General features: G+C 54.8%; 2 protein-coding genes across 8 annotated transcripts in view; both read right to left on the reverse strand.

Annotated features, from left to right (window-relative positions):
* Nucleotides 1–888: 888 nt before the first annotated feature.
* Adora2a (adenosine A2a receptor) lies at nucleotides 889–18159 on the reverse strand. Of its 6 annotated transcripts, none has more exons than XM_021646070.2 (3): nucleotides 17973–18159; nucleotides 9159–9728; nucleotides 889–2672 (listed from the first exon to the last, which is right to left on the reverse strand). In XM_021646070.2, exons 2-3 carry the CDS (start codon nucleotides 9479–9481, stop codon nucleotides 1754–1756), a joined length of 1242 nt encoding a protein of 413 aa, XP_021501745.1. In that variant the 5' UTR covers nucleotides 9482–9728; nucleotides 17973–18159; the 3' UTR covers nucleotides 889–1753. The 6 variants fall into 6 exon arrangements, with proteins under 6 accessions (XP_021501745.1, XP_060225345.1, XP_021501748.1 ...); XM_060369362.1 differs by lacking the exon at nucleotides 17973–18159 and adding an exon at nucleotides 17701–17947; XM_021646073.2 differs by lacking the exon at nucleotides 17973–18159 and adding an exon at nucleotides 17687–17947.
* A 4724-nt stretch (nucleotides 18160–22883) lies between these two features.
* Specc1l (sperm antigen with calponin homology and coiled-coil domains 1 like) overlaps nucleotides 22884–27998 on the reverse strand; it is a 99124-nt gene continuing 94009 nt past the window's right edge. For both annotated transcript variants that reach the window (XM_021646063.2, XM_060369364.1), the window contains exons 14-16: nucleotides 27837–27953; nucleotides 27112–27171; nucleotides 22884–25462 (exon numbers count right to left, since the gene is read on the reverse strand). In XM_021646063.2, coding sequence (XP_021501738.2) covers nucleotides 25373–25462; nucleotides 27112–27171; nucleotides 27837–27953 — 267 coding nt within the window. In that variant the 3' untranslated portion in view covers nucleotides 22884–25372. The remainder of the gene's footprint in view (nucleotides 25463–27111; nucleotides 27172–27836; nucleotides 27954–27998) is intronic.

Consider the following 27998-nt stretch of genomic DNA (forward strand, 5'->3'; position numbering starts at 1 on the left):
GGACTAAAGGCGTGTGCCGCTTGAAGTAATGATTTGCTTTGGCTGAGAGAGTTCATCACCAGAATGAATTTGAGAAAGCACGAACGCTGTAGCTGAGCAGACCTGGATTCTTTTTAGATTCACGTCTGCCACTTAGCTGTGCACCCGGGGCAGGAACTTAACCTCTCTGAGTTCATTGATCACAGGTAAAACAGGGGTGTGCGGACATCATCTGTGGAACTCTAACACGACTTCCCACAACCCGAGAAATAGCAGACTGGCCCTCAGGGCCCTGTCAGAGCCAGCCCTGGCTCCCTGCCCATCCCAGGCTGTCATCGCCATGCAGCACAGAGAGGTAACCGTGCCTCCTCAGGCAGGGGCTCGGAGGCCCAGACTGGAGTGAGAGATGGCGTCTCAGAGGCTTCTTTGTTGGAAGAAAGGGAAGGTAGCTTGGCCTTAGTTGAGATGTCTTGGGGACCTGTATAGCCCCTTGGCTAAGGAGTGGGGCAGGGAGGGATGGCCAGAGCTCTGGGAAGACTTCCAGACAGCTCTTCCTCATAGGAGGTGAGGAAGGAACCAAGGGAGAAGACCCCAGGTCCTCTCACTTCCGGTGCTTAGGACAGGAGGGGGTCAATGACCCTGAACAGCCCCCCTCCTGCTATGGTGCCATCCCCCACAGGACCCACGCCAACCCACTCCACCCCAACTCATAGGCATGTGGATTCTGGATTCTGGGCAGCCTGGCCCCTGGGAGAACAGGAGCCTGGAAACTCCCCACGATTGGCAATGTAGCTTCTGTCTGTCTGTACATCCATCCATCCAGCCATAATCAGCATAGGCCCATGCGTGAGTGTCAGACCTGACTATGGAATCAAGAGAAGAACTCAGACATCATTCTCATCGGACAGATTTAAAACACAGTGTGGCTCATTTTATTTCATCTTGGGGGGGGGAACCACAAACAAATAAACAAACAAAATAGTCCCTCCCTCCAGAAGGAATGGCAGTAGGCAGGGCCGCTCACGGGGCAGCTCTGCGGTACCCGGGCTCGGGTCCGAGGCTCGACAGCGCTAATCTCCCTTGTGGGACCTGAGCCCACGCTCTGGCACCCTTCCCTTCACGGTTCCTGTCTGCCAGCCCAGCCTGGCTGCCCCGAGAAGGCCCTGTGACTAAGGGCATGCCAGCTTCCGGCAGCAAAAGAAGACTGCCTGTGACTCCTCGGGCTAACAGCAGGATCGACAACAGACCCAAGCAGCCGGGAGGGAAGTCAATAAAATAGAAAGGGTTTCCTCACATTTTTAATCTTGTGGAAAAAAAAAAAAAAAAAAAAAAAAAGAAATAGGCAAGTGCCACTTGTAGGCCAGCAGCTCCCTGAGCCCTAGACGGTCTGGGGAGGGTAGTGTACTATGGCAGGAGGACTGAAGCAGCCATGCCCTAGCATCGGGTCAGTCCTACAAGCCACAGCTGCTCGACGAGCCGAGACGGCTTCTATTTATTTATTTATTTTGATGCTTCTGGAGTAGGGGACCCGGGCCCTGCCTCTGAAGATGCTGTTGCTGCTGCTGCTACAACCCTGACCCAACCCAGGGCCCTGCAGCACGAAGCCTCTGCTTCTTCCACCCCGGGCCTTTCTTACTGGGCTTCATGCTGCTCCAGCGTGATGCTCCCCTCTTCTTGGTTCAGAGCGAGAACACAACAGGTTTCCCGGCATGGTCTTTCTTTTCTTCTTAGTGAGATTGGTCCAGCCAACCGAAAAGATAGAGGTTTCTTTCCCTCAGGAAGGGGCAAACTCAGAGGGCCATGAGGATGTCCCTACTCTGCCCTGGGCGAGATGGTCCCCTAGGCCAGGGTGCTCTTGGCCTCCTTCCTGGTGCTCTTCGCTAAGAAGCTCCGCATCCCCCGGAGACCTCTGGGCACTCCCTCCGCTCACCAGCCCCAGGCTGTAGCCATTGGGCCGCCGTCCAGAATGGGAGGCACTGCCGTTAGCCCACATCCCCAGGGGGTGGCCATTGAGGCGGAGGCTGACATGCTCCCCCTCCGTACTGTGGGATGCAGAGGCCCAGGCACCGGAGCTCCCTGCCTTGAAGGGTTCCTGCCGCCTCAGGACGTGGGTTCGGATGATCTTCCGGAAGGTCTGGCGGAACTCGCGGATCCTGTAGGCATAGATGAAGGGGTTGACGACAGAGTTGCTGTGGGAGAGAATGATGGCCAGGTACATGAGCCACGGAGGGGCGTGCTGGCACGCGGGGCAGAAGAAGGTGAAGCAGTTGATGATGTGCAGTGGTAACCAGCAGAGGGCAAAGAGCCCCACGATGATGGCCAGGGACTTGGCCGCGTGGACCTCCTTCTGAAGCGTGGACCGAGTCCGCTCTCCGGGCAGAGGCTGGCTCTCCATCTGCTTCAGCTGCCTCCGGGCTGCCAGAAAAATCCTCAAGTAGATGGCCAGCATGAGCAGCAGGGGCAGCAGCACGAAAGCAAAGAAATTGTAGTAGACCATGTAATTCATGGGCACCACGTCCTCAAACAGGCAGGTCACCTGGCCCTCGCCACAGGTCTGCGTGTAGTTCTTGCCTTCCTGAAGCTGACTGCAGTTGTTCCAGCCCAGCATGGGAGTCAGACCGATGGCAAATGACAGCACCCAGCAAATCGCAATGATGCCCTTCGCCCTGGTACCTGTCACCAAGCCATTGTACCTGGGGGAGAGAGGACTGGTATTAGAAGCCTGAGGCACCAGGGTCTGGCAGGGCCAAGAGCCAAGAAGCCCACAGAAGACCAGGTGGTCCCTGTGTGCTGGCTCTAGAGTCTTGGACTAAGCACTAAATCCTCCTAGTCTAAGTGGTAGACTCTTCTCACAGCTGCAGGGAGATAACCGGAAGTGGACATCCGGGGTGTGGACTCCATCGCACAAACATTCGGACGTTATTACTCTTAGGTATGGTCTTGAGATTTAATATAAGTCTGGTCTGAGAGAAACAGGTGATCCTAAGGGAGACAAGGGCCGCTTCCGTGCTGGTTAATCTTGGTTCCTACTCTAGCATGCTTTCCTTTAGAGCGGGACCAGAACCAGCCAGGTCGGACCTGTAGATGGTGTGAGCCACTTACACTCCACGCCTTTCCTTCCCCATTTGACTTGGATCCCCACGGTCCTCAAGAAGAGGCTGCCCACTGCATGGGGGAGGAGTGGAAGTCCCAAACCAAATGAAATGTCATCTCCCCTCCAAACCCACCCACAATCCTCTGGGTGGAAACGAGGCAATTATGTAGTGACATTTTCCTGGCAATCTAAATAATCAACAGGCCCCGAAGGGGGCATGAAAGAAGACAGTAATCTGCCTGAGGGCCTGGCGAAAATATTCCTGTGCTGATTGCCAGTCCTGGGAGGGGAACTGGGGGGCTTGATTTGTCAACTAGAAAGTAGCCTCAGCTCCACTGTAAATACATCATCGCTTTAGTAAAAGTTTTTTTGTTTGTTTGTTTGTTTTAAGTCTTCATGACTAAAAAAGGCTGGGGGGGGGGCTTTAGTAATGTCTGAGGGATGAACTTATGCTGAATGGTTTCAATTCTGTCAAAACAAGACTTCCCTCGCAGTGGAAGCTTTCACTCTTCATGTTCAGGCTAGACGTCTTGAAGAAAATTTCTACCTCCTCTGAGGCTGGGGGTTCACTTGCATCTACGTCCACATTGCCAGCTGAGGGCAGGTAGGTAACAAGGGAAACATACACACTTGCTGATTCCAGACTCAAAGCAGCTACAGCAGCTACAGAGAGGCTATGACCCGTGGGTGGCAGGCACAGGAGCTACTGATAGCAGACATGGCAGGAGGCCGGGGATGTGTTTACCCTGCCCTCGCCGCAATGCAGCATGTATGCACAGTCAGAGAACTAACCACACATGTGTGAGGAGCTAAGATGAAGCTTCATCATAAGAGGAAGGAGGAAGGAGGGAAAGAAGGAAGGAAGAAAGCGAGGGAGGGAGGAAGGGAGAAATAAAACATATACCCAGTATTGCTACAGTTGAAAAAGAGCTGGATAGTTGATTTTTTTTTTTCTTGAGGAAAAAACCAAAACCAAAACAAAACAAAAAACCCCTCCCATTTTAGGTGCTGTCACTTATGAAAGAAATAAAGGAAAAAACCCTAGTAGTTTCTGACCACTTAGCTAATCTGTCCCTCTGTTTCAGAGTGGGGAAACTGAAACTGAGACCCAGGGAGAGGCGAGAACTTGCTGTGAACCTCTTGAGGCCCAGGGACAGCTCAAACCCAGGTGAATTTGTCATAGTCAGTTACAATCTCTTCCCCGGATGGTGCTAAGGATCCAGGCCCTTGCATATGACGGGCAAGCGCTCCACCCCCAAGCTATAACTCCAGCTCGGTCAACTCAAAATGCAAACGGAAACTCTCAGGCATGTTCTCAGGGGCTCCCTGGGCCCACGAGCGGGGCCTTGGTCACCAGCCACAGGACCTCTGCAGGAGGGCCACTGACTTCCTGTCTCTACCAAGCACCAGAAAGCAAGGACTGCATGTCTCTTTGTCTGGAGGCTCAAACATGGAGTCCTAGCTTCCCCACCCATCTAACACTACATGCTGACGTTGGGCCGGGCGGCCCTCAACAGTGCCTTATAGGATCTTCACAGGAAGAGAGGACGCTACCTTAGTGTGTGCACCATCCTGGGGACAAACGTACCCTTCCTAGGTCCTAGTCCTGGTACATTACTGTAAACACGAGTGCTAGGTCATTTCACCTCTTTGGGCCTCCATTTCCTCATTTATGAAACGAAACTAAGAACTCTAGGCATGTCACCACTACGTATAAGGGCACAATGCTGAATTTAGTGGTGGGGAACCCTGGGGAGCCACGCTGGGGTTCAGGACGGGTCAGAACTATTCAGCTGCTGTTCAGAGAAATGAGCCTCCCGGGATGCTGAGGAGCTTCTAGGGGTGGTGAAAGGTCTCCCACCTTGGTGGCCTTTCAAACTGCTTTCAGAATGAGCCTTCTGCACCTGTCCAGGGAGTTAGAGAGGTCTTGTAGTCTTGGAGAAGTAAGTAAGTAAGTTTCTGAGTTACCAAGTTGGTGCTGGAGACATCTCAGGCCCGAGAACTTCTGGGAATACACCATGGAAATCCCTGGTTTGCTCACTTTTCTTTTACAGAATGAAAAGCCACAAGGGGAAATCTCCCACTGCACTCTGGGAAGAAAGCCCCTTTGGGGACAGAACCTAATACATAAGATGTGCTTTCCTAAGTTGGCAAGGTACTGAGGAACTTGGGGACCATGTTTAATTAAGCACATGCAAGTATTTTGTAAACACACACACATACCAAATAGAAGCACATGCTTCATATTTCCAGCACTTGGAAACAGAGGCAGGAGAATCAAGAAATGAAGGTCATAGAATAGAAGCCTGAGGTCTAGGACAACATCAGGACCCAAGTGGAATCACGAACAAACCACAGCTATCCCAAGGGCCCAGCCTGGCCTGTATCTAACACAGTCTCGTTCTGGCCTCCGGATAAATAGTCTGTGCAGCTAGAAGGATGCTCAGGCTGCCTAGCATGACACGGAGCCATTCTGGGGCACCTCAGAGATACAGGGTGAGGCTGCTAGAGTCTCTGGCAGTGCCTGTTCTCAAGCGGCCTCTGCATTCCTGTATCCTCCAGCTTGTAGAGGTTGCCTTTCTCCAAGAATCCTGATCACCCACACTGCTCACCTATGGTTCCAGAACATGCCCGCAAATCCAGGTGGAGTTTTCACGTACATTTGCAACACCGAGGAGAAGGCCCGTCTTTCTGAGTCATCTTAACGACCTAAGAATTCAAGAGCAGCTGACCCAAAGGGGAAACTCAAACTCCTTCCACACGGGCGGAGGCTAACCTAAACCAGCTTCACACCACACCAGCCACTCCGCAGCCAGGCTACCTCTCTCCGGCCCAGAGGAGGGGCCGTGCCCACGTGCTCAGCCACTCCTTCCTTGGGCCACCTGTCTGGGTTTCGTCCTCCTGACACCTGACCTCCCACCCCCACTTCACAGTGAGCGCCCTGCAACACCAGTATAGCAAGACTCCTTCCAGAGAATAGTGCCTCCCAGCATCCCTGTGGGGGAAGACTAGAATTCAGGGCTTCATGAAGCAACTGGTGTTCTACCACTGAGCCATCCCTCTAGTCCAGCAGGGGCTTATGGCCAAATTGCCAAATTGGAAAGCATTTTCCCCCCCTTGCTTCCTTTCCTTTTTGTAGTGCTAGGCATGCAGGCCAAGACCTTAGGCATGTAGATACTCCACCACTGTGCAACGCCTGGCCCTCACGCCCTCCGGAAAGCAGAGAGATGTATTTTCTAGGACTTTAGGTCTCGGAACAACTGATTTCCTGTATGTATGATTTCCTTCCAGCCTGTTCCTTAGGAATGGGAGCACCAGAGGCCAGTGTGAGACTTGGAGACAGTGGTGTGAAAGATCCCTAGGGAAGGGCCTGGTCACTTTTCATCCCTTGCAGACAGAGCAGCAGCGTTGCCTTTGATCCGCTTTTCTTTATTACCAATGAGACCTTGCCTCACTTTAACAGGGTCCCTACACTCAGGAAGGAGGAGACTGATTATTCTGAAGCTGAAAATTCTTTAAAACAACAAAAGAATTCCTGGTCATGGTCCGAGCCTAGGACTATGCTTCCATCAAAGACTAGAGCCTGTGGAACTCACTGACAGCACAGGAAATACCCTAGAAGAAGATGAATTCCTAGCTGTAAAGGGAAGAAAATGAGAGTCCAAGCTAGAAAGCAACCCCAGAGCCAGCCAAGAGCTTCCAGCCCTCTCCAGATTCCCTTCATGCTCGGTCTTCTGGTCCCCTCCAGATCCCCCTCATGCCTGGTCCCCTGGTATCCTCCATCGCCCCTTCATGCCTGACTTGTTCTCAGGAGCTCCCATACAGACACCTCCACATTCTCAGTAACCGGAAACTTCAGGGGACAGGAAAGTGAAGGAGCTCAAAAGCCAGGAATGCAGTCAAGGGCTCCGGAGTCCATCCAGACTGGGAGACACAGATGTCCTTTCCTGGCTCCAGTCTCCCACAAGGGTCATGACATCTGCTCTGGCTGAAAGGCTGGACCAGGATGATCAAAGGACATCCCGTACACACGCCCCATGGCAGCTGTAAAACTGCCCACAGGCAAGACGGGCGCTCACAGTGGGCAGACCTATTGGCCCCTTGAAGAGACTAGCCTGTGCTTGCCGAAGTGCTCAGAGCTCAAATGGCCCGAGGTCCAAGTGGAACTGAGGTCAGGAGGTACTGAGGGTCAGGCATTGCAACTACATTGGGGATACAGTGAGCCTCAAGCTCACAAAAAGAGCAGAGCCCTTCCCCGCTACCCTGCCCGGCTTCGTCATTCTGACACGCTTACTGAACCCACAGACTTCCGTGTGTTCCCCTTGTCACCCATGAGGAAACAGGCCGAGCATAGGGCAGCCAGCTTTCTACAGACACACAACTCATTCCGTACCATTTGGGGGAGTCAGTCTCTTGATTCTGAGAAAACAGAGATAGGGAGAGGCCGAGGAGAGGAAAGCAAGATGGAGCCCTTAAATCAAGAATGAGATCTTGATTTAAAGGTCTTGAATCAAGAATCCTGATCTTCCCTGCTCAGAGTTGGAAGAAAGGGATTGTTAGGCTCCCTTTTCTCCTTAGTGACCCGCTGCTGCATGGGCTGAGGCTGTCTCCCGAGGTAGATGCCACTGACCGCTGGGGACCCACATGCAGACTCCCCCGGGCCTCTGTGCTCTGATCTGCCACTGCAGGAACCCGGACCTTGGTGTACTTCAGAAGCGTGGGGTGGAAGCAATGGGACAAGCTGTCCCCACACTCAACCTTTAACCCCGTCTCTTCTTAGAGCCGGCCAGAGTCCCTCCCTCCTGTTTGTTATTTTGTTTGATTATTTTTCTTTTCTTTGAACAGGGATCTTAGTGCAGACTCCTGGCTGGCCGGGAGCTCACTATCCGCAAGCTCTAGCTTTTGTCAAGTTCTGGGATATAAGCATGTACTTGCTACCTACCATGCCTGGCTCAGGCCCCTTTGGCAACACAAGGCTCAGGCTCCATCCCTTTGGGCGGTTTCTTGTGGGTCTTTGCTTTCTCCCTTAGGGCTCAGATGATAGCAACTGCTGTGTAAGGTACCTTCCAGGAGACTGAGCCACTCAAGGCAGAGCAGTCCTCAAAGACTGATGTCACAGTGATGGGGGCTACGTTTCTCCCGGGGTCTGCTATTGGCGCCTTGGATGGCTGTGAGAGAGCTAGCCTCCCTCTCAGAGCCTCCTTTTTTATCCAGAAAATGAGAGGAAGGAAATGACCTTCAAAGGCTCTCTTGCATCTGACCCTGAAGTTCACGGCTCATGGAGCCTGGTCCTTCTCATTGCTAGGTGCCCTCCGCCCACAGTAGACAGCTGCTGATACTTCCTCTGTGGGTGGGAACTCCGACTGAGGAGAAAAACTCACTATGGGGACCATCCATTCCAATCCTCCCCACCCCGGTTATGGAATCCTTCCTCCAGGCCTGCAGCGACTCTGGCCACAGGACCTAGCTCTGGTAGAAAGACACAGAGATGGCGCCCCTGGGAGAGTAACACACTGTCTGGGTTATCTACAGGGTGGCTGGGAAGAGGCCTCTGGGAAGACATTTTTTACGCAATGCTTGGTTGTAGTCACTTCACAAGAGAGTCACAAAAACCAAAAAGAAAAAAAAAATTGTTGCACGGCCCCAGCCACTAACCCAGGCAGAGTCCCCTCAGACTCAGGGGAAACATCATTTGCATAGACATTCAAATGACTCACTGTGGCATTTGGCCAAGTCACTTCCCCTCTCTGGGTCACTCTCCTAATGTACCCCCTGGGGAAAGGCTGGTGGTGGCAGAGGCAGGCTCCTCGCTGAGGCTCTGTGGTTTGCCGTGGCTCCCCATCCACCTCGGATCACACCCAGATGTACGAAAAAACAGCTCACGCAGCAGCAGCCTACAGCAGCAGAGCCCGACTACCCTCATCTGCCAGCAGCCGGGCACAGCTGCCCACAGACAGCTTCAGCATGTGACCTGGGCTGCACCCCGTCCTTACAGGGATAAGGCCTGAACAACTCTGCAAAGATTCAGACCGAGTCCCTGGGCCCCGTCCCTTAGCCCTATGCACAGACGGAAGGCCAGGCTCACCGGAGTGGAATGCGGATGGCAATGTAGCGGTCAATGGCGATAGCCAGGAGGCTGAAGATGGAGCTCTGCGTGAGGACGAGGACGAAGCAGGCGAAGAAGAGGCAGCCGTGGCAGGCGGCGCAGAAGCCGGTGCTGATGGTGATGGCGAAGGGGATGGCCAGCACGCCCACGGCGATGTCAGCCGCCGCCAGCGATACCACGAAGAAGTTGGTGACGTTCTGCAGGTTGCTGTTGATCCACACGGCCCAGCACACAAGCACGTTGCCCATGACGGCCAGCACGGCGATGGCCAGCTCCACCGTGATGTACACTGAGGAGCCCATGGCGGGAGCAGCCACGCTCGGGCGGGCTCAGCAAGGATGCGGGCCTGGGCCAGCTCCCGGTCCATAGCTGCAGCCCGGCCGTCCGCCCACCCAAGCCCCGCAGCCCTTTCCTCACAAGAGCCACGAGTGTCCCCAGACGGGGCTCCCCAGAGGCCTTTTCACAGATGGCTCGGCGTCTCCTGAGAGCATGGCTTCTCCAGGGGGACCTGGCCTGTCTCTGAGGCTCAGCTTGAGGGTCCCGAGGTACCTGCAAACAGAGAGAGAGAGAGAGAGCCGGTGAGCAGCTGAACCACTCTGGCCACATCTGGGTCTGAATTGGTTGTGGGCCAGGTGCCTGCTGGAGAATGACTCCTGGCTTGCCCCAGTCGGAACACAGGCCCAAGGAGCTCACTGGGTCCAGAGAAGTCTCAGCAGCATCTTCATCCGACCCTTCCCCGTTCTCTTCAGGACAGGCTCTGGAGGGGCGGCAGACAGACAGAACCAGGACCCCCACTGACCTGTCTCACTACCCGAGCTGCATTTTCCTCATGCCAGGCAGTGCAGTGCCTCCCTCTCAGCTCACACTAGCGGCTGAGGAGTTGTTTGTTTGTTCTGTTTTAATCTATGGGAGCAGGTCAAGGCAAACAATTTATGTTGGTTCCCCTTACGGAGCTTTTCAAACCTTCTATGGCAGCCTTGCCAGCCCAATACTCACTACAAGCCCCGTGAGACCCTCCCTCCCCGAAGGCTCCTTCCCCACTGGGCTTTCCCAATCCCATTGAGCCGGCCTCCCAGCCTAGCCAGCTTTTCTCCATCCCTTCAGGGAACTATCATTCCCACCTGAGGAACACTCCTGTCCCTAAGGTCACCTCAGACACTCCTGGAGTCCCCTTCTGGAAGGATCTGGGAGCCTTCTGGTCCTATCCTCCAGTCCCGGCAGGGAAGCACTCTTACCCTCCCACCCTCCCAGGAGGCGAAAGCAGGGCCCCAGCCAAACCCACCGAGCCAAGAGCTCCTGCCAGTAGGCTGCAGAGCCGGCAGGGCTGTGCCCCGATTGCTTCCCTTTTCTGAGGGATCCGCCTCCCGCTTCCTTCCCACGCCTCTCCCCACCTGTCCCTCTGCCTAGCTGATGAAAGGAATGCTGCTTTAGAAAAACTGGGGCTCAGGGAGAATTGACTGGAGGACTGCAGGCAAGACTGCTTTCCTCAGCCAGGCGCGGTGCCACACGGCTGAACTCTCAGCACCCAGGGAGGCAGAGGCAGGAGGGTTTCTATGAGTTCGAGGCCAGCCTGGTCTACAAAGCGAGTCTAGAACAGACAAGGCTACACAGAGAATCCCTGTCTCGAAGGGGTGGGGGAAAGAATGCTTTTCTTTTCTGAGCCTCAAGTCTCTCCACTCTGACTATGGCACCATTGGGCCAGATGATACCAAGGGCTCATTTCGGTGCTTACCCACAATCCCAAGAGAAGGAAGTAACAGAGTGGAAAGGCTACCCCAGGGTCCCCTTGGATCACAGGAATGGCTGGGACCCCTGGAAAGCAGAATTCTTGCTCTCTCCATAGCAGGCCCCAGCCGCACCCAAACTCCCACTCTCCCTGAGCTTGCAAAACTCTCCATGTCAGCAAGACTCTCCCAACAGCTCATTACTCCCCAAGCAAGAACCAAAGGATTCCCCCAGTCCATCCTCTTCAGCCCTGGACCTTCATGGAACCCCACGGGAAACAAGAAGCTGGCGGCTGCCTTTCAGCCCCTACATGCAGACTCATCTTTTCTTCCCCTCCTCCCCTCTAGGACAGGAGAAATGAGTAGAACTGGGGGCCCTAGAAGAAGGGTCTTCCCCACCTGAAAATTGGCCAAGAGGTAAAAATAGGGCTGAAATAAATGAACCTCAAGTTTCCTTGGGTCTGGAGCCCGAGCGGACGCAAGTGCAGCTGGGTGGGTGTGGAGGGCCTCCTTCTCCAAGGCTGATCCTGAAGGCTAGGAAGGGGAAGACCAAAGTCTTCTATTTGGGAGCACTATCGGGAGAGTCCTGCTTACATCAAGAGTTTTGCAAGCTCAGGGAAGAGTGGGAGTTTGGGAGTGGCCGGGGCCTGCTAGGGAGAGAGCAGAAGCCCACAGAATGACTGCTAAAGTGGTGCTGCTGCCCCTCAGGTCAGGCAGGGACACCTACAGCCAAGCGCTCGTGAGTCCCAGCTTTGCACAAGCCACTTGCCAACTAGCTGTTCATAACACACCAGCCAAGCGGAACGGCTGGGCCCAGAGTGGGTGCCAGGCGCCACCTCTGGGTACATGCCTTGTCCCTCTACACTCTTCATGGCTTACAGTTTACAGAAGCACTCAGCAGCGGTCCATCTCACCACCACAGACCTGGACTAACAGTTCCTGCTCTGGGCTTCAGCTTTTAAGGTTCGGAGCAGCTGCAGGCCCTTCTGTCCAATCGGGCCCAGTCAGGCCCTGGGAGCCCCTGGAAAGCCACTGCCCTCCAAGACTCCTGACACTCACAACTGGTATCTCCTAGGGGGAGATACCTTGGACCCTCGCTATCAGAATCTTCACTGAAGGGCATTGAAGCAATCTGTAAATGGACAAGGCCATGCTAAAAGGTTGGCCCCGGCTGTCACCATCAAGGTCCCCAGTGGGACCCAGGGGAGCATAATACATCCCTGAGACGCCATGGCTTCATCCCTGAGCTTAAAACCATGCTGACGGTCACACCACCAGCCTCCGTCTCCGGTAACTGCACTGACTCCATAGCCGCCGGGACAGCTTCAAAGGAGCCTAACCCAGGCCCGAACTTGCTGAGGCTCTCCCAGCAGCTTTGGTACCTGCCTGAGTCAAAAGTCCTCAGCGCTCCTCCTGTTCTGTGCTGAGCCCGTGTTGGGTATTTCTGGATTCCGGCGTTCTCTGACTTCTCGGAGGCCACTCTGCTGTGCTCCTAGACACACAGCTGGCCCTCCAGCCTGTCAGGCCTGCCTCGCCTCTCCTCGGCTGAGGACACAGCAAAGGTTCCCGTCCCAGGGCCCTCTCCTCTGCCCTTCCTTCAGCATTCCTGCAGGCCGGCTCAGTTACTGCCGCTCATCCCAGGGGAAGCTCCTCTGATCCTGGGGCCACCTGGGCAGCTGCCAAACCAGAATCTTCTTTTCATTTGTGCCTTCCCCAGCCCCAGTCCAGCAGAGCAGTAGAGCCGGAGGCATTCTCAGGACAGACAGGAGGGAGGAGCCCTGAGCCCCGCAGGGAAAGGCTGAGGACTGCTAGCTTATGGGCAGGCAAAACAGGGCCAGGGCACCCTGACTCTCTTTGTAGTATGAATGTTCCCAGTGGGCCAATTCAACCCTACTAATGTTTCACTGACTAGACTGAGCGACACAGGCAGCCAGGAGATGTTAGCCACTGCTGAGCCACGAAGCCCTATGCTCTCCAGGTGACCATCCATCTGAATACCAAGGCTACACTGCCTCTCCCACCCCACCCCCTCACCTCCGCCATGAGGAGCTTGTATGCACAGTTTGGGAGTTCAGAAAGTGAGTGAAAGCTATGTGATGGCCTGATGAACCCCGTTTTTCACATGAAACCAAAACAGCTGAAAAGACCTCCCTCAGCTTGGCCAGGAACATTAGAGGGTGGCATAGTCCTTGGAGAATGTCAAAGGATGGAGCAGAAGACTTCCTCCCCGCGAAGCCTCGGGAGCAGTGGTTCTCAACCTGTGGGTCACAGCCCCTTGGCGGTGAGGGTGGACACAACTCTATCTCCAAAAAAATTATTCACATTACGATTCATAATAGGAGCAAAGTTACAGTTACAAAGTGACAATGAAAATAATTTTGTGGTTGTGGGGAGGGGGGTCACCACAACACAAGGAACTGTATTAAAGGGTCGCAGCGTCAGGAGGGTTGAGAACCACTGCTCCAGAGTCTCAGGAAGGCTGGGGGCCCAAGGGGAGGGGCTAGGGTAGAGCCAGCGTCTAGCAATTTCCTATGCCTCTCTGTTGGCTCTATCGAATTAATCCTTGACTCATCTGTCGCTAGCCAAGAGGGGAAATTAAATATTAATAATGTTGCATTTGCTTATGATTGTGCTTTGCTGGGGACAGGGCAGGGTGCAGACACTGTCCCGTGTAAACTACAGGCCCGTGCTGCGGAACACGCATCAAAAGGCTTGGAGGAACAGCCCCCTTCGGCTCCTGGCGGCCAGACTCAACACTTCCTTCCCGCTCCCCCCACCCCGACCCAGCCACGTTAATTAAAACCATTGAGTCCCAGCCCACGTATCTCCCGACCACCCCAGGCTCTGCGCACACAGGTGGCTCCTGACCCTGCTGGATGCGTCTATCCGGGACAGAGCCGCACAAACGGCTCCTGGTGTGGCCAAGCGCAGGGAACGGAGCAGCATGGAGGCGGCCCACTGCAGCCACACGGGGCTCCTTCCTGAGGTCCAGAATCGCAGCCTTACAATTTTGCTTTGTTTTGAGACGGGTCACCTGTAGCCCAGGCTGGGCCTCAAGCTTGCTCTATAGCCAAGTATAATCTTGAACTCTTGATCCTCCTGCTTCTGCCCTCCAAGGGCTGGGATAACGGGCATAGACTATCACACCCAGGCTGCCCCTTTCTCCAGGCTATGATCACCAGTCATCTCTTCTGTGTCACGGGAAACTCTATGCCATCATTGCTCCCTTCGGTCCTGCATTTTACTGCAGGGGTCCCCTGAAGGACAAGAATTCCTCAATGACAGCTGCCGCCTTAGAGATTCAGAGAGCCTGGCCCCTGGCTGGTGGCAGAAAACTTGCTACAAGACACGCTCTGACCCTAAGACCTCAGCTGCAAACCAGAGTTCAAAACACAAGACACCGAGGCAGCCAGGATAAGAGGTGTGATGCACACCTTTAACCACCTTTTATCCTAGCACTCTGGAGGCAGAGACCAGTGAGTCTCTGTGAGTTGTCGGCTGGCCTGGTCTACGTGGTATCACCCTGCCTCAAAACAAAAACAAAAACAAAAACAACAACAACAAAAAAAACACAAAAGAACCCATGAAAGAAAAATAAAAGTATCAAACCCACAGGAGAGGAATGGCTTACGTAGTAATAATTTAGATATCTCAAAAAGGTAGAGCCATAAACAAGAATGAGACTTAGCCAAACTCACCGGCACACAAGAGCAAATACAAGCAAGACGGGAAAAGCCGGGGTAAAAATAAAGGGCACACCATATGTGACAGGCTTCGGGCCTGGAGGCAGCTGAGGACCAAGGCAGTGGTGGACGGAGCAGAAAACTGAGGAATTCTTACAGGGACCAGAGACGAAGTCTAGACTGAGGTCCAACATCTGTCCTTGGATTTGTGGAATGACTTTGAGCAAGAGTTGGACTGGCACCCCCCGCCCCCAACACCCAGAGCACAGCCCTGTGGTAGCTCAGCAGTAGCTGGGGCTTACAGGAAGACCCCAAACCCACCGAGCCCCTCCCTAACACATCAATCAACAAGATGGCTCCCTTCTGAGGCTACCCCATGCTGTGTGACTAGCGGGGTCTGGCTCTTCCCTCCAGAGTTGTACAGCACCCAAATTCTAAGACCTGGTAGAGGCCAGACCCTAAGTAATGAAGCAGGTGACCATGTGTCTCTCACCCACCGACCATGAGTGTGCGGCTGTTGCTGTGTTCCTGGTGACAGGATGTGGGCGGGAGGCCGGGGCACTAGCTTGCCTTTCTAAATAACTTCACTGCCACCAGCCAGGATCCAGGCTACCTGGGTCTAGATTCTAGGCTCACAGGCCACTGGCCAGCCGCATCTCCCTTCTCTCTCACCGAGAGCCTTAAAATGGAGCCTGACATCCCCACTGGTCTAGGTTTGGTACCCAGAGAGACCTACAGCCCCCAGTCTTCACCTTGTGCCACTAACCCACTGCAGGCTGCTTCCCTGATTAAAGCCCCTCTCTAGATCCAGGCCTCACAGAGTTCATTCAGCCTGTGGTGGACGCAGCGCAGGTGGGGTCCATGCCAGGTCCACCACAGACTCCTCCCAACCCCGTCCCATGCCTTTGCCTCTCCATGTGCACAGGCCATGGTGAGAGCATCGCATGAGATGCTCAGCACCTGTGCCTCCCATAAATAGTAGCTGACGGATACTGTGCCTCCCGGGAAGAGAACAAGGGATCCCCAGGTGGAAACCTGGCAGGAGACTAGCCTGTATGCTAGAGATGAGGGGTGCAGACCCACTGTTGGGGTCCTTAGATATGGGTGTGATGATGCGGCCACAGAGGTTAAAGGGAAAGAGCAGGCTGTGCTGGACCAACCTGAAAAGGATCTACCCAAACCCCATCACTGCCCCTCTGACCATCATCGCTTCCACCAGCCTGGCTTGGGGTCCCCAGAGGCCGCCAAATGTAAAGACTCCCAGAGTCTCTAGACAAAGACCTGTTACATAAAGTTACAGGTAGCGCTAGAAAAGTGCGCAAGTCCTGTCTTCCTGGGCTCTAATCCCTTCCCAGGCTGGGGGTGCCCTGCGGCTCTGCCTCCCACCCCCATTCCATCCGAGCTGGACACCTGGCAGAACCCATGGCTTCCCGACTCAGGGCTGGGACCTCCCTCTTCGCACCACCTGGCTCCTTCTTCCCAACCTCGGGGTCTGGGCCTTGCTTTGGACGTGAGCAGTCTTCAGGGGCTCCTCCTCCCCCTAATCTTCTCCTACTACAGAGGGGGACACATTCTAGACCAAGGGCCTGTTGTCAGGCCCTGCACCACCTCTGCTTCCCAACCTTCAGCCTGCTTTCCTCCACTGAGCTCCCCAAGTCACCATCTGCCCTTCTGCGGTCCCCAGTGTGTCCCGGGACTGGAGTCTTCCACGGAAGTCAGAGAGAGTCTCCTTTTCCAGCTTTCTTTCCTCCCTCTCTCTATAGCCATGCGTGTTAGCTTGACTATGAACACCGTTACTCTACAGACGGGAAAATGGATCCCCGGGGCAATGACTGTCCCAGGGCCACCCAGTGAGTGTGCATCAAGGATATGACAGGCTCAGACCCCACGTTGGGACACCAAAATCTCTGATCCACCTGCAGGCCCCTGGAGACAATCATCCACTCACTGTTCTTCTGCCGGCCCAAAGTCTGTCTCTAACTATACGTGTGGACTGCCCTTCGCCTGACTTCAAGCCATGGACAGGGAGGCTAGCCCAGAACAGTCAGGGTCAGCCTCTGAGAGAATGCACATTGGCTAAGGTTCGCCCAAGAGACGCCAGAAGCTGAGAGAACTTGGGGCGTCCCAAAATGCAACGGCTGAGTTTTGAGAGTTTGACCCCATAGCCAGGGACCCACCAGCCTTTGAGCAGCTCCTGCGGACCCAAACAAGCCGGGCCTTCCCAACCCTGCGTTTCAATAAAAGCTCTCCACCAGCATCCTAAGGGTCTTGATTCTAACTAACGACAGCCTTGGTTGGGTGTGGACAGTCTCCCGAAAGCCACACAGAGTCTAGGAGTCCAGAGGGAGCTGGGCAGCAGAGGCAGAGCTCAGGGCAACAAGCTCAGAGCACCGTGGAGCTTCAGGTACAAGAACAGAAAGCAGGCTCCCACATCAAGGAGACAAGGGGCAGCCGCTGGCTGGGTAAGGAGAGGGGTCCAAATCCCTCTGCAGCCATCAAGGGAATGCATGCTCTGCCAGCCCCGGTCCTGGGGAGGAGTCCTGGCCACCACCTGCCTGCTGCTTCTAGAGCTCTGGACCACTGGGAATCCCCGCTCCTTTCACGGCACGGAAGTGCAAAATTGATCCAAATGTTCCAAAGGCAGAGAGCCCTTGCCCATCCTCTACCAAACCCTTGAGAGCTGCCGCCATTCCCAGCATTTCTCCCCCTGCCTTGGGCAGCTCCAGCCGCTTACCCACCCTGCCGTCCTCTGGCCTCTCCGTAGCGCTCTAAGTCAGGTTCCCGCCATCACTGTCAACAGGATGCTCCCCTCCCCCGGGTTCCAAACTCCCGGGCTCTTCTTGCCCCGACTTCCCTGACTGCAACCTGGTGGTGCCCGGCTGAACCCCTAACCCAGGAGTCTGACCCGCCTACCTCCGGCCGCGCCTCGACGTCCGCAGCCTAGCTTTGGCGGGGACGCGCCCTAAGGGGACTGGTGAGCTTGCAGGTTCAGTGTTCCGCGTGGGGACAAATCGACGGCCGTGGCCGCGCGTCTCCCGCGGGTCTACACCACCGCACGGCATCCCGCCGCCCTGCCTCCCCGGCGCCCCTTCCTCCCTACCTGCCTCTGCGCACCTTCCGGTCGCCCAGGACCGCCCCGAGGGCGCCGCACCCGGGATTCGAGCGCTCCGAGGAGCCTGAGCCGCCAGAGCAAGCTCGGACCCGGCACCCGCGGGCTCCACTCCCGACAGCAGGAAGGAAGGCTCGGAGGAAGCGGCGGGCGCTCCGAGGGCTGGGAGGGTCCCAATCCGCTCAGGCCTCCGGACCCCGCAGCCTCCGACGGCCGCCACCACCGAGACGCCGGCCCGGGACCCCCAGACTCCCCCGGCCCCAGGACCCCGGCTGACCTGCCTCTTGCGCTGGCTCCCACCGTCTCAGCGGCCGCCCGGGCTCCCTCTCCCGCCGCGCCGCTCACGGGCGCACCCTGCAGGCGAATCCGAAACCAGCGTCCCTCCCGCCCCGCCCCGCCGCTGGGGGAAATCGAGGCCCCGAGGCGGGAACGGGGGAAAAGGTCCCGGGAGTGCTAGGCCGCGATAGGACCAGCAGCAAAGCCCCGTTCTCCCCAGCGTGGGAGCTGATTCAGGTCCATGGGTCCTGATCGCCTCCTCCGGCGCCACCCCCACCCGAGTGCCCCCACCCACGAAGCTTTGGCACCCCACCCCTCTCCAGCGGCTCCTCCACAAGGCTTCAGGCGGCCCCGCCCACTCTGGTTCTCCCCGCTCTGCTGCTTCTCCACCCTCCTCTTGTCTGCGGGACCCCGACTCCTTCCCCTAACCCCTGCTTCTCTGAACTACAGAGCAAGGAGGGAGTCGCATCCGCGCCACAAACTGATTAGGACTCTCAGACTTCTGGCTGGGAATCCCCTCCTCTTACGACCCTTGTTCTGGAGGCAGCTGGACTGCGGAGTCTGCCTTGGATTCTTCTTGACTCTGTTTGGATTTCCAAATCTCAATCTGTTCACAGCAGGACAACCCTTTCATACACTCAGGCCAAGGCCTATATGGAATCCTTGTCTTCCAGAACCTCTTGGAACCAACCAGGCTGTCAGCTAGAGGCAAGTGTGTATTGAAAGGCCAGCCAGGCGAGGTGGCGCACACCTGTAACCCCAGCACTCGGGGAGGCAGAGGCAGGAGCATCTCTGCGAGTTCGAGGCCAGCCTGGTCTACAGAGGGAGTCCAGGACAGCCAAGGCTACACAGAGAAGCCCCCTCTTGAAAAAACAAAACCAAACAGAACACAAAAAGAGGCAGGCTAGACCCCAGGGGCGGGGTCTGGATGGGCAGGAAGTAGCCCTTTGCTCCACTACAAGGGTAGACAGGCAGGGAGTGCAGGCGTCTTAGCCCTCCCTCGGAGAAGACAAATGTCTGCTTTCAAAGTGGTGCCTGTCGCTTACCAGGACTTGACTTGGATGGCCTGGCAGCCTCCCTGGCTCACTCTCCCAAAGTCTCACCCCTGTTTCCATTTCATGAGACCCTATCAGTATCACGTAGGTCGGAGTGTGTGTGTGTGTGTGTGTGTGTGTGTGTGTGTGTGTGTATGTTTGTGATCTGGTTGGAGGAGGGAGCTGCATGCAATTTCAATTAAACCCGAGACCTCCTGACAGAGCACAAGGCTGGTTCACTGGCCCCCAGTTTCAAGCTCCCGGTGAAGAAGCCTAGAACCATCATCACGCAACACCGGTTCCTGGAGTCACCCTGGCACTGGCATGCATTAGCACATGCCATCCAGGGATGCGGTTATTTCTGTTTTGCCACCTCCTGGAACTTGCCCAGCAGCTGGTACCACAGGGGTGAGGATGGGGACACAACTAAGCTGGAGCCTATTCTCAAACCATCTCCTCTGCATCCTTGCTTCTTGGCCTCATGTGGGAGCAACGCCATCCTGCTCATTCTTGACCAACTCACGTCGTGGAAACACTGTCTTGAAAATCCCCCTGAAGGGGTCACGGGGACTCATGGAGTAGTTCGGGGGTCCCTCCTGTTTCCTGATGCTTCTCTTCTCAGCCATCCCAATTCCAGGGCCCAGAACCCTCCTCCAGAAGGCCCCTGGAGCAGAGTTTTGGTTCTGTTTTGATTTTGTTTCAAGACTTGGTTTCTCTGTGTACAGCTCTGGCTGTCCTGGACCTCACTCTGTAGACTAGGCTGGCTTTGAACTCAGAGATCTGCCTGCCTCTGCCTCCCAAGTGCTGGGATTAAAGGCGAGCATCACTGCTGTCTGACTGGAGCAAAGGTTCTCAACCTGTGGGTAGCAACCCCTCTGGCAAAGCTCTGTCTCCAAAAAAAATATTTACATCATGATTCATACTAGTGAGCAAAATTACAGTTACGAAGTAGCAACAAAAACAATTTTATGGTTGGGGTCAGCACAACATGAGGGACTGTATTAAAGGGTCACAGCATTAGGAAGGTTGAGAACCACTGGGCTCGAGAGTCTTGCTTGGTACACTGTAGCGTGTATTAAGGAATTAAGGTGTCCTTGCCAATGCTGGTCAGGAAAACAAAACCATCGGCCCCTGTAATCCACCCTTAGGTTCTGACAGGTGGCATACTACCACAGAAACTATGTCCTGTGGCCAACATGGTCAGGCAGAGCCTGTTGGCTTCAGCTCCGTAGGCCCACATGCCATGACTAGCTGTGCCCAGCCGTGAGAAGCTGGCTCAGGCCTTCCCAGCCAATTAAAGTTCACTTTAGTGAACGGACTCTTCCCCACTTATGTAGGCCTTTCATGGGTGCTGAGACCAAACAGGAGCTGAGGCATCCCTGAAAAGGCTTCAGAGGCAGAGGGTGTAGGCCTGCTCCTAGGGTGTGTCCTGCTCCTTGACAGGGCACTTGGTCTCATAGCCTGGCTCCTAGCTCTGGGCTTCCATTCTCTGCAGTCTCAGGTCATCTTTGAAGGTGACAGTAGCCCGCCCTTCCTTATGCCCAGGTCCCAACCGTGGGGCCAGCTGGGCTGTCGTGTTCCAGAATTCCACTCCCAGACTACTCCCCCACCCCACCCCCAGCCCTTTGTTCCTGCCCAGGATGCACCTGCCTGGCCTCTGGCCCTCATTGTTTGCTCTAGGGCCAGCTGAGCCACATCAGGGAACAAGACATGCCAAGACTAGGACCATAGACTTAGTGGGCTCTGGGCCAAGGCCCCTGAAGCCCCCAGACCACCCCAAGTACACAATTTTCTGTGGGCAAGACTCAAGTTCACCCCACAAGGCAAAATAGGACAGAGGAAGCAGCCCACATTGTACAAATCATGATAGACAGGAGGGCACCCCCTCCCAACCTGTAGCCTTCTGGGAGAATGCTTCCTCTCTCGCCTACTTCTTAACGTTGGGATGGAGAGTAGCTGGGCCGCAGTCCAACCTTGGACTAACCTGGTGCAGTCCTGAGGTATGTACAGGTGTGTGCCTTCTCTTGGCCCCATGCTGTGAAGCGACAGCACTCTGCAGCTCTTTGCACGAGGGCTTGCCCCTTAGTACCCCCAAGGATGGCCCTAAGCCACTTCCCTGTGCCCCCAGCCCTGGGACCCACTAGGCCTCCCTCACATTAGATGCCCACAGAGGCTGGAAGTTTTGGCCTATTCCAGATGCTGGCGGAAAAGACCCTGGGGTCCAGCCCACACAAGAACCACAGGCAGGGCACACCTGCTCGCAGCCATTCCAAGATCTTCTCGTCCTCCCTCTTCTTAGGGACTCAGTGCCCAAACTGCAGAGACCCCGTTGCCCCATTCCTCATATTAAGGCAGACACCATCTGGGAGCTTCCGTGACAAGAGCAGTCTTCCCTGGGCGCACTGGGCCTGGTGGTGGTTATTGGTAAACCACATGCCTCTGACCCTCCTCATGCCAGTTCAACCCCAAGAAGTGTGGCTTCCTCTCCTTCCATCCCCACCTGGCCTCCGGGGAAGCCAACATGCTGCTTGCAAGGCTCCACCAGAACGGAGTCACAGCAGTCTGGGACCCCCTCTTCGCAACTCAACATAGAGCCTGGTGGCCACACTGAAGACCATTCACATCTGACCATTCCCCACTAGCGAACCACCTCAAACAATACAGCCCCCCTGAGACTTTGGGAAGTGCTAACCCTGTCAGGATGGGCTGAAGGCTGGTGACTGGGTGGGTGCCCTCCTCCCAGAGGTTGTAGGTACACTGCAGCATCTGGGAGACTTTCTATTTTCCTTTTCCGACAGGGCTGCCTCTCACAGAAATGCTGAACCTCCCCCTCATCAAGGCACTGACTGGGAAAGGCAGGACCAGGTCTGTGACAGAGGAGGATGTAACTGTGGGACTCCTGGCAGATAGGCTAGGGTACACAGGAGCCTCTCGGGGTCAGCATACAACATGGGGAAGGCAGGGTTGAGGGCCCCTTCTATGGAGGGGGCTCATGCTGTCTCAGGGACAGACGAAAGAGTCACTGGCAGGATTAGCACTCCTCTTGCCATGCAGGAAGTACCCGCTGCTCTCCAATGTTCAAATGGTGAGGAAGAGCTGGGGCAGCCCTGCTCTAACCTCTGCCATACCAACCCCAGGAACTCAGCACGGGGCTTTTACTCCAGGCTTGAGGATAGGGTCACGTGGGTTGTCCTCGGCCTCTGCAGAGTTGGCTCCACTGGAGGTCATGGCTCTGTGGGCATTCTGAGGACATGTCCAAACTCAGGTCAGCTGGAGTCTCGGCCTCACTGGGACTCCAGATCCCAGAGAGCATTGGGCCCAGGGAGGATGCCCGTCGTGGGTACCATGTGCGCAGGCAAGTCAGCCCAGAGACCTCTTCTGCATGTGACATGTGCAAAGTTGAAAGACAGCACTGCCCAACCCCATCACACTGGATGCGAAACACTGTGCACCACTGAGCAGGGAGGTTGGGGGGACTAAGATGCACCAGTGAGGGTGGTGGTGCTACAGCTCGAAGGCTTAGTACTTATGTAGCACATGCCAGGTCCTGCTGAGTGTGACCCCAGCACTGAGAAAAGATGCGCAGGGAAAAACTGCCCATCTACTTTCCTCTAGGCATAATGCCCCGCCCCTGTAATTCTATACACCCTGAAATCCATCTCTAAACAGTGAAGACTTATAAAAAGAAAACAAAAACCCTTGGGGCACCCTGATCAAACACGTGGGCTCGGCTGGGGGCTTCACTCCCCATGGAAGGGGGCCACAGCAGGTGGACCTGCAGCAGGGGCACCCGTGCCTTCCGCTGCAGTTCCACAGGAGGGTCGAGAGCTCTGGTTTGTGTAAGGTCACAGGGAGCAACAGAAGAGAGGGAGAACAAATTAGGGAATCAAAGCATGACAATTTAATACATTCAAGAGTATTTACTACAACAAAATGACAAAGTATCAGTCATCAGCAGAAGCCCGTGACAGAACAGCAGAAGGGTGACTGGCCCTTCTGTAGGGATGCTTGTGCTTTGGGGAAGAGAGGCAAGCTTACATCTTGGAGCTTCCCAGAAAGAACGAGAGGAGATCCAACTATGACCGTTCTGGGGGCAGGGTCTCACATGCCAGGGCTGCCACCACACTCACCATGCAGTCAGCAGGAACATGAACTCCTGTCCTCCTGCCTCTACTTCCCAAGTACTGGAGTTACAGGTGTGCACCACCTCACCCAGTTTACGTGGTGTTAGGGAACAACCCAGGGCCTCGACATTGCGGGCAGGCACTCCACCAACTCTCGAACACTACTTTTAAAACGCACGGCCACCTACAAGCATGCCCACGGGGCCAGCAGTGCTCTTGCAGGGTCCTGTTCGAGAAGGCAGAGGGCAATGGTCTGTTGGCGTCACCTGTAGACTTGTGGATCCTCACACAAACGTGGGCAGCATGGCCCTGGCTGTGATAGTGCCCAGAGTTGTGTGTGTTTGTGCGTGCGCGCACTCTCGCGAGTTCGTCTTCTAGCCCACCATCTGTCCCTGCTACGTACTCCAGGCCTACCCCAGGCCTACAGATTCCACAGAAATGTTATCTCTACATGAACATAGCCCTTCAGCAGCAGCCAACTTACTCCAAACCCTTTCAGAAGCTCAGGCAAACGTCTACTCTGGCATGAAGCTCACGTAGCTGGCAAGGGGCAGAAGCTGTGAGCTGCAAGCCCAGGAAAGCCTCTGTAACAAGACAACCGTTCTTCACGACATAATAAATAAAGCCTGGCCTTGGGTCAAACACCCTCGCGCACAGTGCACAGGCCTCAGTGAGGGCAAACGCAGCAGAGGCTGGAAGCTCAGAGGGATTCTCTCATGAATAGCCAATCACCCTGACAGCTGCTCATCGGCAGAGCAGGAAGAGAACTGGCCGAGGAGGACCAGGGAGGCTGGGACAGACAGAGTAACGAGGATCTTGTGGCACACTCTGCAGCCTGAGCTGCCGCACTGAAACGTTCAGGCAGGCTGGCTGAATGCGACTGGCCATCTGATGGCAAAACACAGACACAGACCACTTCCTAATAATGACGTTCAAAGTACTTTCTTCTCTAGGTTCCACAGACACACCAAGTTCCCAGTCTTAAGCATTCTGCTCGAACACGGATCCTCACTCAGTCCACGTGTGGACTGGGCGCGCCTCCTGGAAGGCATTCCCGCCATCCATCTAGGTATTGACGTTGTGATCCCGTTTCAACTGATGGCCAGTCTTCCTCATGGTGGCTTGCAGGTGACAACCAAGTGTATCCTGGAAGTAACAGGTCTTGACACTGTTCAGACAACATTTCTGTGTCAGGCACATGAAATAAGGGCTTCCTAGTCCCGAAAAGGGGCTGCTAAATTCCAGCCAGAAAATCAACAGACTTGTGTAAGGCCTTGGCTCGTGATGTAGGCCCCATAGCCCAGGCACAGCATGGCGCCACTTCTACCAGAGTCCCCACCAACATGTAGGACACTCATGCAGGTGTGGGCTCGGCTGTCCTGGTGCAGGGCTAAGGCACTGTCTTAACTCCTGCCCCGGAGGGGCAACCATCAATGACTTGAATCTCTGGCTCCCTAAAGCACGTCCTCTTTTCCCCCGCTGCATGAACGATTACTCTCACCATGCTATCGCCCACGTTTTGTGTTGCATTTCTATCCTTACTAGAACAAGTAACTTTGGTAGTACCAGAACAGGAGCTCTTTTCCCCGGTATTGCTTACAATAAAACAACTTGTGACTGGTCTTTTCCCTGGGGCTGGAGGCAAGTGGCTGGGCACCCACTGAGTGTGCCACCTGCTTCTTACGGACAGAAATCTGCGTGGTGGCATGTAGACTCAGCTAGCTGTGGGCCTGTAGGCTGCGTTTTTGATGCCTCTAAGTTAACTACAGTGGTTAGGACGGCCCTCTCATATGGAAGGGGTACTGACCCTCTTCTCTGACACAATAGAACCCAGGCCCACACAAAGGGACCAAGGCCAGCTCTGTCCCAGCCCTGGGAATCACATGGATGACAGTCAAGAAGTGCAATGGCTAAAGCTTTCACTAACCCGCGGTTCCCATAGTTTAATCCCATTTTCCAAGATGAGCCGGCACAAGCCTTCATGTTCTTTACACTCCAGGGCGCTGCTGGAGCTGCACGGCCTCTGGAAATAAGCTGGACGTGTGCTGTGCTTCCTGCTCCCGAGAACGGCCGTGTGGAAGAGCCTGGTCTGCAGTTCCAGTTCCAATGCGGAGGCCTAGAGCTGGGCACACTCCCTTCAGGGAGGCCAGAGTCGCTGAAAGCTTTAGGGGTTCTAGCTAATGGTGTTGGTGTCACTTGGTGACTGCAGAGGTCCCTAGCTGGTAGCAGCTTCTCCTGTGTGCTCAGGTTTCAAAATACTTGTAGATGGCTGTGACATACAGCATTACATTCTGCCAGTCGGGTCGCTCGGTGCGTGCCATCTCGTTGATGTCCTGGTGAAGAAGAATCTCCATTAGGATTCATTTCCCCCAGGCCACCCCTCTGGGCGTCTAGCCCCAGCAAGCAGCAGACAGCATTTAGTCCAAGGCTTATTGCCTCTTTCAGTGGACAGGCCTCCAGCACCTGCTCTACTTCCAATGGCCCCTGTGAGCACCCCCTTCTACTACAATCATCCCTGTGCCCCTAGGGCCTCTTCTCTGGTCCATCCATAGCTTGCCAAGGCTGGAAGGACTTTGGTTTGGAAGCTTTCCTCAGGCTTTCTAGGCCTTTCCAGGCCTTTCTAGGCTGTTCTGTTGAGACACTTTAGGGCTCACAGCACCACAGTGTCAGAAGTAACCAAAGGCTTTCTTTTTGAGCTGCCTTCTGCAGAGTGCTAGTGACCTGTCCTGCCCCGGTGTCTCAGTACCTATCACAAGGGCCTGCTGTAACTAAAGGGCAGGGCCAGAGAGTCTGAGAGGGCTATTTTACAGCTGAGGAACCCAGAAACGTCACTGAGCACATGGGATGCGAAGGGCTGTCCTGAGAGACTCAAGACAGAAGACAGAAGTCAGTTGGCTTAGTGAACGAATCTTGACCATGGATTCCTTTTCAGGAAACACCTAGCCACTTTTCACATGTGACAACACTTCATCCATGGCGTACAATGTCCTACTGCAGTAATAGTGCTGATCTCTTCCCACACAGCCGGATAGAAGCTGCCCTGAGCAAGCATGCTTCTCTGAGTTCAGAAGACACATTCATAGTAAACACTGGTATAGCATTAACTATGAATGTAAATACTTCATGCAGTGCCCAAGGCTGAGGGGGTAGACCTGGAGACCTGCAGGTATCCTAAGGTCGTACGAATGCTCTGGTCCCACAGGTCCTTTCTTGTGTGCAGAGCCCTGAGCAGGAGCAGGAGCAGGTTTGGGCAGTTCCTTGTGTAGAGCAAGTCCCTCTAGGTGTAGAAGCATCCCTTTGCACACTGAGGCAACAGGCTCGTGGAGGGCAGCACGAGCCGACAGGCGTCTGTCTGTGTGAGCCAGCACGGGCAGGGCAGGAGCCTAAAAAGGCCCTTCATTTTCCACAACCAGTGTTGTGCACCATGAGTTGCATTCTGGCCCCTTCATATGGCCCCTGTGAGGAACTGTGGGCAGTGTTATACAATTCCCAGAACATCTTCTGGACTCAGGACACCCCTGGCACTCACTCTCTACACCAGTGGCTCTCAACCTACCTAATGCTGAGACCTTTTATTACAGTTCCTTATGTTGTGGTGACCCCCAGTGATCAAATCCATGGTTACTTCGTAACTGTAGTTTTGCTACTGCTGTGTATCATAATGCAAACACTCATGCTTTCTGATGGTCGCGACCCACATGTTGAGAACCACCACTCCAGACCAGCCAACAGTGCCAAGTGCAGTAACACTGACACCTTCCCTCTGAAGCCCCAGACCCTGCTAACCACGAGGAACAGCTCAACAAGGCTGCTGGGACTGTGGTCACAAGCTACCCACTCCTTTGGATGCTTCCTCTTCAAGAGAAGCATTTTGTGCAGCAGCTGAGGCCCTGTGAGCACTTTGCACCCTCAGCCCAGCCCACCTGCGACCTCTTTTCCTCGGCAGAAGGCACTGTCAGCAGTGCCTCAGTAAGGGGCTTACCAGAGTGGATTTGATCCCAACGCTTTCAGCTGCCTGGAAAGCCAGAGTGAAGTTCCTTTTCTGTAAAAGAATGTCAGTGCTGTGTGTAGACAACTGAAGATCACGAGGGACAGGCATTAACTCCTCAGGGCCGTGACACTATCCGCTCCAGCCAGCTATGGCTCTATCTGCTTTTTCTTTCCTCACTCAGGAAGTTGCATTCTGGCACAAAGGCCTAAGCTAACCTGATACAGACCTCCAAAACTAGAAGCACACACCTGTCAAAAGACTATTCCCCCCTATGGGGAATCTTCAAGATTTTTCTGTTGGGCTTGGGCTACTGTAAGGGAAAGTAGGAGACCTCAAGAACCTTTTGAGGACGACACCTCAAACCATAGCCTGGGACTAGAATAATGTTTGCTTTGTCATTTCTGACAGGTGGTATAGAATAGGTCTGAGCAGAAGCACTGGTCCTGGGGTGACAGGAGGCTAGCCCAGGCTAGCTGGCACTGCCCTGCCTGCTCATGCCACTATCATTTTTCTCTAGCACTTCTTAAAGCCCGTGATCCTAAATGTTGTCACCTGAGAAGAGCCAAATACTCCCACTAGAAATGATGCTACATGGGCAATGGGTAGATCAGGGTCCGGCTGGCTGAGTGTAAACTACCAATCCGGGGGAACGAGCCAGAACAGGACAGGTTGTGGTGAGGCAAGGCTGGGGTGAGGGAGCTGCTAACGAGGCTCACCTTATCTTGGCTGTTCAGTTCTTGATATGGTATGTGGGCAGGGAGATAGGTGTGTAGCAGCGCGCAGAAAGCCAGCCCATCGTTCCAGCTGCTGCTGAAGTTCGTGATGTCGATATTCTGAGGGAAAAGAAAAAGAGGAATGCAGTGTGTTTTCTGATCGTC

The sequence above is a fragment of the Meriones unguiculatus genome, chromosome 16 (assembly GCF_030254825.1).
Source record: "Meriones unguiculatus strain TT.TT164.6M chromosome 16, Bangor_MerUng_6.1, whole genome shotgun sequence".
NCBI lineage: Eukaryota > Metazoa > Chordata > Mammalia > Rodentia > Muridae > Meriones > Meriones unguiculatus.

Bases quoted from the DNA above. Each gene is read 5' to 3' on its own strand.
- Adora2a (XM_021646070.2), bottom strand. From the start codon at position 9,481: ATGGGCTCCTCAGTGTACATCACGGTGGAGCTGGCCATCGCCGTGCTG. The intron at 2,673-9,158 runs GTGAGCCTGGCC...TCTCTCCCCCAG, and splicing joins GCCATCCGCATTCCACTCCG to GTACAATGGCTTGGTGACAG.